Source organism: Fundulus heteroclitus, unplaced genomic scaffold (genome assembly GCF_011125445.2).
Source record: "Fundulus heteroclitus isolate FHET01 unplaced genomic scaffold, MU-UCD_Fhet_4.1 scaffold_613, whole genome shotgun sequence".
NCBI lineage: Eukaryota > Metazoa > Chordata > Actinopteri > Cyprinodontiformes > Fundulidae > Fundulus > Fundulus heteroclitus.
The window spans coordinates 34,680-47,742 of record NW_023397048.1 but is presented as its reverse complement, the minus strand read 5'-3'; the positions used below and the strand labels follow the sequence as shown (position 1 = coordinate 47,742).

Sequence of the window (13,063 nt, the reverse complement as noted above, 5' to 3'; positions counted from 1 at the left end):
CAGGACAGGCCGAACGCTACACGTCTGCGTTGATTTGGACACAAACGCCTCTGGATGCCGACCCAGACAAGTTTGGAACCCCTTGATAGGAAATAAAAGTCTTAAAATAAGTGGGTTTTTTTGGGGGTTTTTTTTCTATTCTGGTGGCATAATGTTATACTTCTGATAATTCAGCACTTTGAATTGTCTTGTTACTGAAATGTGCTATATAAACAAAACTTGCCTTGTAGAAAAATTCAACCTTGGAGTACATTTATTCTTTGTAAAAAAAAAAAATTATAAAAATGTTTTTACATAAAATTACGGTTGCCAATCTGAATGGCATCCCTAAAAAATTATTTGAATATAATGTAAATAGTATTATTTTAATTTATTAAAACCAAAAAGAGCAGTTTTTATTAACTTCTAGCTAAGAGTTCGTGACTTCCTGTTTCCAAGGGGTCCAAACATGACTTAGTTACTCTTCAAAACGGAAAAGACTAGAGAACATGTGATTCAAGTAAGGCAAATATTAAGTCAGGAAATATCAACAGGCAAATAGGTACTAAGCTACTTGTTCATCTCTGTAGTCTGAGCAGTAAAAAAAATGGATAGGTCCTCTGGACGACCTATCCATTTTCTCTTTTTTTTTTGGTATTTTTCTGATTATTGAGATGCATCAGGAAAATAATCACAAAAGGTTACGAGTCAGATCTGTGTCAAACGAGCCTTGAGGAGGACCAGACTTAAGTTGCTAAAATGCAAAAGATTGCAAGGGGGCAAACAATCTAATTATAGACTACAATGGGTTAAGAAACAAAACAAAAAAAAAACCCTTCCTCCCCTACCTCAACGTCTTTAGGTGTGGTAAACGTGACTTGGACTTTAACTGGAGTTCTGCAATTTGGTGACGAGACTAAGATTCGATCTGTATGGCATGGACTCCCAAGGAAAGTTTGGTATGAAGCAGATAAAAATGTGGAAAAGCACCTCCTGCCTATTGTTTGCTACGGTGGAGGATCTGTGATGCTGTGGGCCTCTAACTCTGTTAAAGGGCTTAGGAGGCAAAAGATCTAGTGGTGTCAGCCAGAAACTTGAAAATGGACATTAATCCACAATATATGACCCAATCAACACTGAAATTAAGTTAACCTGATACAAAAATCAACCTTCCTCCATTGCCATCTTTTAGAAACCTGTGATTTAATGTACCTGGGGGTACCATTAAACTTGCTGTGTCTGTATTTAGACACAGATTTAGGCACTGTTGCAGACCTAAACTGGAATCTGTTGAAAAAAGGTTGCTTCACTTCAACGCTTTGAAATAAAAAGCAAAATTTAGGCTTGTGGTTTATTAATAGGTAAATCTGATGGCGCTTTAACTATGCCACAGTGTCAGATTGAACCAGTACCACAGAAATATCTGATTTTGGTTCCAGTAGTCTACTAAAATATAGATTCTTCTACAAAAAGGTTAAGATTATTGAAGCGCAGCGGCTGTTTGCGGGCGTCTCTGTTAACCTTCACATAAGAAAACAAGCAACACGGTTAAGTTAGAGGTCATTTATTGTTCTCTCTGGACTGGGCCAGAACAAGGCGAATGATATGCAGTTAAAAAAAAAAAAAAAAAAGAAGGCATCGTTCAGCCCAACAGTCATAGTGAAGCATCAGTCCACAGGCACTGAGCATGGAGTCTGGTTTAACCTAACTGTCAGACTATACAGTCACTTCAGGGAGTAAAACGTGTCTCTGAGCGGAGCGTTAAAACGGCCGTAAGGCTGCGGACAGTCAGTCACTTCTGTTCTGCCCCCGCTTCCTGCAGCAGCTCCTCTGATGCAGAGGGCTCGGTAACTTCGGGTGACGAGTGGTCTTTGTCGACGTCGACCAGCAGGAATCTTTTACTGTCCTGAGCCGAGGCGTCCATGTGGGTCTTGTGGTTGGGAGTCGGATCCGACTGGGCTCTCTTCTCCGCGGGCGCGTCCCAGTCCTGGTCGGAAGGCTGAGGTAGGCTGGCCAAAAGCTCCTAAAAACAGACCCAACGCATTTCAGGTGAGCAACGTCATCCCTTCAGAAATGGCTCTTTCTGCTTTGTGAACGGGACTTTGAACGCACCTTCTGTCTCGCCAGGTCATTGTCCCTCACGGCGCTCAGCAGGCTGTTTGTGAAGTCTGCGAGCTCCTGGTACTTCTGTTTTTGGTTCTCTAGCTCGTTCTCTAGGAACTGCACTTCCTCGTGCTGGAACAGAACCATTCGACGAGGCAAAACATTAAGATAATGTCGCTGTGCTTTCAAGCCCTTTTTGTACCGAGCTGGCGCGTTTCCGCAGACATACGAAAACCCGTTTTGCCATTAAGAGCGTGTTTTCACCTTGAACTCCAGCAGGTTCTGCATTTGTTCGAGGTCCGAGGCCATTAAGTCCCCGTCCTCGTCCGCTTCTTCATCCTCATCGATCACTTCAATCTTCTATCAAAAACACAGACCACACAGATGATGACTTCATAGAGGAAAACGAGTGTGGGATCAAAGATATGGGGAAAATGGGTTTAGTACGGGCAGAACCTTTTCCACATTTTGTTAACTTACAGCCACCAACATCAGTGCATTTTATTATTTTATGCGAAAGAGCCAAACAAAGTAATATTTAATTGGGAGGTGGAGGGAAATTAATTATTTCTGCATTTCTGTGCAACAAATATGAAAAAAATGGGACATTTGTGTTCTGCCTAATTTCCTTTGACACCCCTAGATAAAATAAATGCAACCATCTGCGTTCTCAAGTCACCTAATTCATAAAAAATGAAAAGCACTAATAAAAGAGGCACATTTGATGGCCATGGCAAGTCTGGAGGAGATGCATAGATCCACAGCTTCGGTGGGAGACTCTGCCGACAGTGCAGCTTTGCCTCGTGCACTCTTTGTGGAAGAGTGGCCACAGGAATCTGCGTCTGCCACAAGCCATGTGGGGGACACGGCAAACACGTGGAAGAAGGTGACCAAAACTGAAATTTCTGGCCAACAATGTAAACTGCTGGGTGGGGAACGAACACTGCGCAATTCCCTGAACACACCATCCCCGTTGTGTGCCCTCCGACATGGACAGAGAAGTCGTTCGGAGGCAACTAGAGGATGGATGGAGCTGCATACAAGGGGAATAGAAGACCTATTAAAGCGGAGAATCGCCTTCCAGCAGGACAGCAACCTCAAACATACAGCCAGAGCTATCATGCAAGGGTTCAGATTGAGCCATATGTGTTAGAATGGCCTAGTCAAAGTCCAGATAGTAATCTTGAGACCTGAAAACTTGACGTTTACAGATGCTCCTCATCCAGTCTGAGCTTGAGCTGTTCTGGGAAAAAGAAGGTTCTGGCCCTATACGACTCGGCACACTTTTGCGGATTGAAAACGAGTTAAACGCCCGCGTAATCTTTGCTTTCTGTCTCACAGTGCACCGCGTTATGCTGATCCAGTCCCAGTAAAGAGACGCTGGCGCAGGCTGTAACATAAGAAAACGTGGAAAAGTTTGAGGAGTTGCATGGAAATGAAGCTTTCATCATATTATCTCTTCTAAAGTTACGTGCCCTGATCAGCTCTATAAAATACCTAACTATTATCATCCAATCCCACGCTCTTTGCTAAAGGGCACACTTTAAGATAGATACCACATTATTGGCTAGTGGAGCAGCAGCGGATGCATCCGTTTCCTCCTCTCCGTCTCTGTGATGTGAATCCACGGTTCCGTCTATACGCGAGAACACAGGGTGTAGAGTGAGATGCAAAGTTTGTGGACAAACGCACACGTGCAAAAGCACCAGCAGGCTCACCTTCAGAGATGCACTCAGAGCCCCCGTCGTTCGAGTCATCCGCAAATTCTGGCGTTCTGAGGCGCTCCCCGTCGGGGCTCGCGGCCGCCGGAGACCGGCTTCCCGGCGATGAGTTGGCGAACACGGCGGGCCCGCCTTTAGGGGGAGGGATTTCAATAGCCATCAGACGGTACTTCCTCCGTCTGTTGCTGATCCATGTCTGCACAATTAGGATCCACAGGAGGCGACACGTAGACAGAAATCATTTATTGTTCAGACTACTAAACAGGGCAGAAGAGAAACATAATACGGTCAACAGTTTCCCATTGCTATTCATTTTCCTTTACTGTTCAGTTGTGCATGTACGTACGTATGGAAAAACTAATGGTGTTCCCAAAATCTATTTGTTTTTTCTAACCTATCCAGATTTGAACAACACCTAAATTAAACTTCAGCCCTTTGACAGCACAGGAACACTGCTAACCTCTCCTCTTGATACTGATTAGAAACGTTCCAACCACTGCAACCAGACGTCCGGCGCAGCGTTGAGAGAATACGCGTGAGAGTAAGGACAGGAGGACTATGTTTAGCCTGTCAGCGTTTATACAGGAGCCCTGATGCATCTCTACACGACTTCTGAACAACTCCCTGTACACAAGTTAGCAAACGTCTGTGACCCAGAAAAGCTGTTTGTCCTAATTTTGTTATGGCTCTGAAAAATCCAGAAATGTTCAGGGGCTGTCTTTAAGTTCTCTGGTTCTCTTTGTTATATTCAATTTGATTAGACCAAAACTAAATATGAACAAGTGAAAATGAACTGTCTGCAATAGACTGGCGACCTGACCAGGGTGTACCCCGCCTCTCGCCCATTGACAGCTGGAGGTAGGCACCAGCACCCCTCGCGACCCCAAAAGGGATAGATAGGTTAGAAGATGGATGGATGGAAATCAGTTTATAGTGAACAAAATGTGTCTGAAATGCTCAGCAAAGCCTTTACTGACTCAAGGCAGATGTCTGACCTCTGTAGCAGCGTGTAGCCTGGTGATGCCTCAGATCCAAATTGACGCTACACTTTATAGCCCCACTTACACCACCCTTTTTTAACCGTGCCGAGAACGGTCCGAGCACGGTAACTGGGATAACTATCGAGTGTAAATGGAACGCAAACTGAACTGAACCGTGCCAGACACAACCGAACCGCGCTGAATCTAGTACTAGTTCGATAGTAGGGCTCGGCCCGGTTCATCTGTGGCTCGGATCTCAGATGAGAAAGCCCCATTTACACTACCCTTGTTAAACCGAGCCGAGCCGAGACCAGTCCGAGCTTGGATCAGTTAACCAAGCCGAGCCTCGTTCTGGGGTTAAAGAGCGCATCAGCAGACTGCGTCATCTCTTTACAGTCAGCTCACTAAACGGTTCTGTAAGCACAACATAAATGAGGGAAACTTAAATAAAACCGAAAAAAAATATAATAAAATGTGAACAACTGATGAAAGCAACAGTCGATAAGCCTCCCTAATCATGAAATTTCAGTCATTCATAAAAATACTAGCTTCCCTACCGTGACACACGATTTACAGGGAAGATTCTGCTTAGCAGTGTGATGAACCTCAATGTCTGTCGTTTTTATTCCTGCGTCTGTAAGCCCTGATTAGACGTTCGTTTGTCTTATCCACTTCCCAAAAGCTGACTCTGTCAAGTAAATTCACCAAAGGTTGCCTTCTTCGCCTAACTCTCCGCAAACAACGAAATATCACAATTATAACCAAGCATAACTTCCTGAATGTTACGGGCGCCGCCATTTTGATTTGCTTGATTCCCTCCTTCAATCCTAGAGAGCAGTAGTACCGCAGATCGTCACTAGGAGGCGAGGAACCGTGCTAGCTTGATGTGTAAATGGTTAAGAACCAAGCTCGGCATGGTTAACTGATCCAAGCTCGGTCCGAACTCGGCACGGATCGGTTACAGAAGGGTAGTGTAAATGGGGCTTAAGTGACAGCGTAGACAACCAGGAAGCCCCAGTTTGTAATGCCCAATCAAAGGTGGGTGAGGCGCTTTACCTTGACTATTTCAGTGTCTACATTGAGCTGGTTGGCTGCAGCGGCGATCTTCTCTCTGCACACCGAGCCCAGACTGGTCATGCCTCGGTCCCAGTAGCGCTTCAGTTGGACGAGATCTCCGTCGCTGAACTGAGTCCGATCCTGCAGCTAAAGGGCACGAAGCAGACAGGAAGCAGACTAATGAAGGCTGGTTCACACGGCGAGTTTGCAGACAGTCGGTCCATCTTCAAAGCCCGAGAGACAGCACACGTAGAGATAACAATCGCAGAGTAAACCGGTTTGCTGGTACAGCGCGTGGTGTCCGGTCAGACACACCCCGCACGAACAGATTTCACTCAGGATCATTCAGATGGCTGATGGGAAATCTTTTCTGAAGATCAAACGTGAGTTCAGAGTAAATAGACATGGACGACGAACAGAAACAATGCCGATAGTTTGTGGACTGATCTTAACAGAGAAAAAACATAAAAGAAAGGGAGTTGGTTGAAGGAGTGGAGACGCGAACAGGTGGCTCTGCATTTGCTGGACTATGATACGGAGGTGAGCTCTGTTTTTTTTTTTCCTCTTGGGATTTCCCTAACCCCGCTTTCTGATTGGCTACACGTCACATTCAACAGGCTGCCATCCGTATTTTGGTTCTTTTCCTTGCATACGTGAATCCACAGCCTGTCAGAAGTTTAAACGGGGCTATTTCACTGCCTTGTTGGAGGACACATTTAAAGACCTCCAGTAAGGTAAGGTTCTGAACCTCAGTGCAATTAAAAACACCAAAGGAATGGAACGGCCATCTTTTTCCACTTCTCAACACAACAACTCTACTACTCTACCACGAACTGTGCTTTAAAGAATCTGTTTTATTCCTTTCAAGTTCAAGAGGTATAGGTTTTGAAAAAGGGCTGATAAATTGTTCACGGTAGCTTTATGATTTGTGGCACCTACAGGCAACAATAAAACACAGTTATTATTCAAGTAGTCCAAGGCTAATATTTTGTATTCAAAGGCCCAGAATGCAATAAAAACTTTAGAAAATAAAATAGGAAACTGTCTCTTGAAAATAATGGTATTTTGAAATAAAACAAAAGTGTTAAAGTCCTGAAATAGTAGCAGGTTTCAAGATCAAGAGATAAAAAGGAAACTCCTTGAAACGGCCTTTAAATGAAGTTGATATGGGTACGACTTTACAATAAGACTCCCATTATAGATGGCTAATAAATAGTTTATATTTATTTTTAATTCAAATTAACACGTTATAACTCCTTCGCAATTGTTACAGCGTTTTGTGAAATTATTCTGTCCCCTAGAGTTTTTTTTTCACATGTTGTTACATGAATTTATTTTATTGGATTTTGTTTTTTTTTGTTTTTTTATGTAGTGCAGAATCGGCAAGACGTGTCAGGGGAACAGCAAACGTGTGGTAAAAGGCACCCCGATCAAAATGAGAAAAGCACAGTAGGTGGAGAAAACGAACAGTGCATGTGACCCTGAACACACCATCCCCGTTATGAAACATGGTGGTGGAAGCATCCCGCTGTGAGGATACGTTCCTTAGAGACAGAGAAGCTGGCAATGGGTGATCGGGAGATGGAGTGAGCATCACACAGGCTAAAAGGATCATCAGGATTCGCAGCTATACCTTACATCAAAGTGTAGTTAGGACTTGATTATGTTTTGGTTTTTGGCCCAGACCGTAACGCCGCAGCGGTTGACCAAAAAGAAACTTACTGTTCTCTTCCTGGAGCTGTTGATTACCCAGGGGGCAGCCGACACGCCAAGTGAGGCCTGTGTTGGAAAGACACGCAGGGTCAGGATTTCAAACCCCTTTGAGGGATAACGACACTAGAACCAGAACCTCTCCTACCTGTGAGCTGGCTTCGCCGGCAAGTGAGGTCTGTACTGTGAGGGCGTAGCTGCCCTGGAGCGATGCGTTGCTGGGATGCACTACTGGCCTGGGGCCCGTCACAGGCGGGGTGGGGTTTCTTTTCACCCCGGACACGTCGGCGCCCGCCGGGCTGGTCAGCGGCTGCTCCCTGTGGATGTGTGTCTGGGCAGCCATGTTGGCCAACTCCTCCTCCCTCAGCCACTCGTCCTCTTCGTTCCCCGTTTCCATGGCAATGGAGAGGTAGTGACCGGCGTCCAGAGGGTGAGGTGTTGGCCTGTAGGTCTCCTGGGTCCGTGGAGCAGGGGCGTGCCCCGATCTCGGCCGCTCCCTGTCACCCTTTTCCGACAGGGTGAAGACTTGCTGAATACGAGGCGTTTGTTCGGAGGAGGGGCCCGCGCTCTGGGCGGGGAGGGAGGCCCGAGGCTTTGGCGGTGCAGTCGGCTGAGGGTTGGAGTGAGGTCTGGGCTGCAGCTGAGCTTGGGGCTGTGAAGAAGAAGAAGACCAAGGCCGAGTTTGCCCCGTGCCGTACTGTCTAGTCCAGCTGTGGGGCACCGGCCCTGCTCCAGCACATATCCCCCCCTCCCCGATGGATAAAGTGCCCTTCCTGATAGCAGTGTAGACTAAAGGTCCTGAGGCAGTTAGCGATGGGAGAGTCTGAGAGGAGGTCAGCAACTTGGAGTGGACGGGGGAGGACGTGGACGTGCTCCTGCTCTGCAAAGCCTGGCTGATCAGAGACGAAGACGTGCGGATGGAGAGGTCAGAGTCCGGCTGAGTCGGGGGGGCGGAGGGTCGCGGCCGTGAGCGGGGCACGGAGTTCACGGAGTAGATGCCGGTCAGTATGACGTCGTTGTTGTTGTTGCTGCCGCTGCTGAGGGGCGAGGCGGACGACGGGGAGGAAGACGGCGACGAGAGAGCGGGGAAAGACGAGGACGGCGGGAGGAGATGCACGCGGCTCTGGATGTTTCGGGCAGCAGCCATGTCAGGAGGAAGCAGCGCCCCCGTGGCGAGGCCGTGATTGGACAGCACGCCGCCAGCCAGCGTGGGACTGGACAGCAACCCCCCGGCTAGTCCATGACCGGACAAAGAATGAGAAGCGCTTCCGTTCTGCTCAACCTTGGAGGCCAGTTTTCGCCTTTTGTTGCCGACCCACGTCTGCGGGAGACAAACAACGCGGGCTCAGGAAACGGGACCCAAAAAGGATTCAGCACAACACTGGGAGAGAGCGTGTCAGCAAACGCACGCACCTCCACGGACTAGGCTCATTTCCTCAATCGCAAAGGAAAAAGGGTGCCGCCAACGTTGCAGCAAGTGGTTTTACTTCCTTCTCGCTCTCTCACGGACACATTTCACCGGCTTACCCGCACAACGCTGAAGTCCAGCTTGGCCTCTTGAGCACACTGCAGTATCAGCTGGAAGCAGGCCTTGCTCTGATTGGTCATCCCGTTCTCATAGTAGCGCTCCAGGATCCTCTGCTGTTCAGCCGTGAACACCGAGCGAAGGTTCATCTGAGAGAGAAGCGGATGGAGGGGGGTGTTGGGGGGGGGGGGGGGGGGTTGGTGGTGGGAGAGCCCTCACTGCAGTCAGGATCAACGCTAGCTTTTAAGCTTTCAAACACATTGACGATGTGCTTTATAAAAAAATGCCACGGTGAGGGTAATTAGGAAGACAGGCTGATTTAATAGTGGTGACAGAAACCGACTGAAATCAACCAACGACCAATGACTTCCTGGATGTTCTCCGGCGTTCCCGTGGCCACTGTGACCCTGCATTCAGCCTTAGCATCTTGGTCACCAGAAGCTATACCAGGCGAAGGCGTCTAGGGAGAACCTGGCCTTTATGGAAGGGTGGCCAAAAGAACGCCATGTTTGCTCCACCTGCAAACATCACTGCCGACGTTTAGCACGGCACAGCACCCTCACCCACCCCCCCGGCTGGCAAACATTACATTCTTGACATTTTAAGTCCAGCTAGAGATGCTCTGTTCCTGCACACCCGATGGAGCAGTGAATCTGCAGCTCATGGCATGCATCTGCTATTGGTATTCTCAGTGACCTACGACATATTGCAATTTTTTAAAACAATTAGGGTGAAGGGGGGGGGGGCTCTATGAAGCAATGACTGAGGGGGAGGTCTGTGCTGCGCTTCTTTGCAAAGAAATAAGAACAACATATCCTTTACCTTCTACTTTTACACAATTCTGCATTAGTTTATGTCGGTTTATTATGATATAAAATCTCGTTCTGTCAGATTGGATGGAGGACATCTAAGACGACCGCTCTGTAAGCCTTGGTGAACTTTGACTGGGCCACACATCATTATGGTTTGATCATTATGTTGTACTTCTTTCATTGTTACCATGTTGTAGCTCCACTCATCTTTTCATCAAGGCTGAAAAGCATCTACACAGCATGATGCCGCCGCCAACGCCGGTGGGTCGCATTTAGGGTTATGACAGAGAAGTGGGGCCGAATACGAACGGCAACAACATTTTCAGGATTTCTGTTAGTAAAGACCTACGAAAAAACAAGGATCTTTACCTGTACTTCCCACCTAACCGCTTTGGGTTGTATCTGTTACATAAACCCCCCCAACCCCAGAAACGGGGTACTGTGGAATTATAAAACAAGAAGACAAATTAAATATGTTTACATGTAATAAATACTGTTGACACTCACAGTCTGCAGGCCACGTCTCTGTGGCCACGCATCCATATCGCCGGCGGAGGGGAACGGTCACAGCGCCGCCTCCATTTCTCTAGATCCGTGCTGTTGTCTTCGGAGTCATCTCGCGACAGTGTGCGTTCCACGCCTCTGGGTAAAAGGGCTGAGGGGAGAGCAAAGCAGACCTACTTTTTTTTTTTTTTTATTTCCAGCGAAGAAGGAATCACACATACGTTACATGCGGGGACATCAAAGCCGACGGGCTAGTTAACACGGTACTGCCTCGTCACAGAGTACGGACAGTGGAGACAGGGCTTTTGGGGACTGATGCAAGCGGAACCAGTTCCTGATCAATGCGGTGGGGGGTGGGGGGGAAGCAAAGAGGTGGCCGTGGATTTCCACGCCGACACCAGTGAACGTCCAGGACACTGACAGAGATAGTGGCGTCCTGGGCGTTCACCTGAACAATAAGCTGGAACCGGAGTCCCCCTTCACAGGAAGGGTCAGAGCACACTCTACCTGCTGAGGAGGCGGGGGACTTCTGGAGTGCAGGCTGCTATCCCGTGCATGGAGCTGCTGCAGAACCGGGGAGCTCCTTCACCGGCAGAGCGCTGCACCCTGAAGGAACAAAGACGCGTTATCGCAGATCCTTCCTCCGAGCGAGCCGTCAAACTTCAGAACAGTCAAGCTGTTTGCGTTCCTGCTGTCGTTTGATGTTGCTGTTTGAAAGTCCACAACATTAGAACATTTGGTTGACTTTCCAAATCCACCCTAACCCGGTTGCACATTCCACTCAATCCGAACATGGCAGTTTTAATGACTGCACAGCATTTTGATTTGATTTTTTTCCCCCTTCTTTTCTAAACTTTTTTCCTTACCTGCTGCGGACACACCCGGACCCCCCCCACTGCGGGACAATAAAGTATCACTGTACTCTATTCCATCCTATTCCCCCTCCACCAAACAAATGTGCACAAATCAAATACTTAATTTATGTACATTTTCTCAGTGCGAGATTCTGCAACTCCAGCAAAGCGTGGATTTCTTTTGAGGCTTTTTTAGTTTATTGCACATCTTGGCCAGGGCTGCTGATAACCCTGTATGACTTTAGGGCCAGGGCTGCTGGAGCCAGTTCCTATCTGGGCCACAGAGCAGAGGTCTATTTAAAGGATTAATGGAGTACAATATGTAGGAGCACCGATAAATCCGGTTAAATGTTAGATTTTGACACACACTCAAACAAAAACCTGAAGTTATTCCATTTTTTTAAAAAAAAGGAGAGGAAAGCGAGAGTGGCACTTTTCCCTACACGAGTGGTAAGAGAGAACGTCAAGTGACATCTAGGCTACTCATGCAATAAACGCCTCACAGAACTTTTTCATGACTCCTCGCTAAGGAGGGTGCATTGAGGGAAAAGAGGAAATCTAGCGTCAAACAGGCCGATCCCTCGCGTATGAAGTGCTCCTCAGGGAAAGGCAGGCGGCAGGACGGCAGCAGTGGCCCGGTGCTGTGGAGGGTTCTGATCCACACGAGAGTCCCATACGGGGATGTTGTGCGACCAATAAGCACACAGCGGGTTTATTTTGGCAGGCGGACTGCGCATGGCTACAGTCAATATGGAAACGCTGCGGCGACAAACGGCAAAACAAAAACAGCGGAGCACGTCGGCCGAGCCTGCGCGCCACGCCGCCGGCTCCAGAAACGCGTTAGCCGCACAGGAAGCGCGTCTCTAAACTCCGCCGCCGAGCGCCTGGGAAGTAAACAAACCGGCTGGGAGCCGCTGCGCCGCGGCGGCCATGCAGGCCCCGACAGCCGCCGCGTACGAGCCAGCAGGCGCTAGCTAGCATTAGCATAGCTTCCTCCTCCCCCCACCGATGGATAGCCAGCGGCTAAAGTTTTCCTCCAAATGTGTGATTTCCCGATCCCGGATAGCTTCGTCTCGCTGAACCTGGCTGCGGACGGGAGACCGACAGCGTCGCTTTTTTTTTTGTGTCTACGATGGCTCTCGGTTAAAAGTGAGATCACTTCGGTTCATACCCTTTCTGACGTTAAAATCAGACGGACGCTCCAAATCAGCAGATTTCTTGCCCGGTCCCCCTCTTTTTTTTTTTTTTTTTTTTTTCTAGACAATTAAATCAGAACGTCCGATCATCAATTCTATTCATGATTGTGACGTAGGCGCAGACAGGAGCCAATGAGCGCTCGAAATCATGGCCGTGACAGCCGAAGAGGGCTGAGAAGTGAGCCCCCGCGGCCCCGCCCACCGTTGACTTTGTTCTGCTGGAGGGGGAGGTCACAGAGCGCAGAGGCAGGCGCTGGGAAATGGCCCGTTTCCTCTTCACAGGGATTTCTTAAAGTGATGTCACGTTGGTGCTCTGGATGCAGGGCGCTTATTTTCCCCGCTGGAGCAGGAAGCTTTCTGCAAACGTGTGTTTTGACTGCACAATTGTGAAGATTGGTGCCATTAAACTTTAATTATTAGACATAGTTTCCCCTCATCTTGCCTTTTTGGGTTATATCCGTATTTGTCCTCCAATAGTTTGTTGCATTCTGTCACTCTTGTTTATTTTGCAATGTCAAGAGACTCTTGACTCCGAATCAGTCGCTGCAGTAACACAATGATGTTGTTACTTGTACATAATACTACTACTACTACTACTACTAATAATAATAATAAAAATCCAT

At 47.9% G+C, this 13,063-nt stretch overlaps 1 protein-coding gene across 5 annotated transcripts; it reads right to left on the bottom strand.

Moving 5' to 3' along the window:
* Positions 1-1,527: 1,527 nt before the first annotated feature.
* On the bottom strand, positions 1,528-12,603 carry hdx (highly divergent homeobox). 5 transcript variants are annotated; one of them, XM_036133369.1, is made up of 12 exons: positions 12,416-12,603; positions 10,898-10,996; positions 10,394-10,563; positions 9,077-9,223; positions 7,698-8,870; positions 7,562-7,618; positions 5,840-5,986; positions 3,801-3,999; positions 3,639-3,718; positions 2,347-2,442; positions 2,092-2,214; positions 1,528-2,002 (listed from the first exon to the last, which is right to left on the bottom strand). In XM_036133369.1, the coding sequence occupies exons 3-12, from the start codon at positions 10,427-10,429 to the stop codon at positions 1,772-1,774; spliced, it is 2,289 nt and encodes a 762-aa protein (XP_035989262.1). In that variant the 5' UTR covers positions 10,430-10,563; positions 10,898-10,996; positions 12,416-12,603; the 3' UTR covers positions 1,528-1,771. The 5 variants fall into 5 exon arrangements, with proteins under 5 accessions (XP_035989262.1, XP_035989263.1, XP_035989264.1 ...); XM_036133370.1 differs by lacking the exon at positions 12,416-12,603 and adding an exon at positions 11,257-12,394 and having other exon boundaries at positions 10,898-11,097; XM_036133371.1 differs by lacking the exon at positions 12,416-12,603 and adding an exon at positions 11,257-12,394.
* Between the last annotated feature and the right edge of the window lie 460 nt (positions 12,604-13,063).

Excerpts from the sequence above, each read along its gene's own strand:
- hdx (XM_036133369.1), bottom strand. The coding sequence starts at position 10,429 with ATGGATGCGTGGCCACAGAGACGTGGCCTGCAGACT. Across the intron at positions 8,871-9,076 it reads TGGACTTCAGCGTTGTGCGG|ACGTGGGTCGGCAACAAAAG; the intron begins GTAAGCCGGTGA and ends TGTCTCCCGCAG. Across the intron at positions 4,000-5,839 it reads TAGACACTGAAATAGTCAAG|ACATGGATCAGCAACAGACG; the intron begins GTAAAGCGCCTC and ends CTAATTGTGCAG.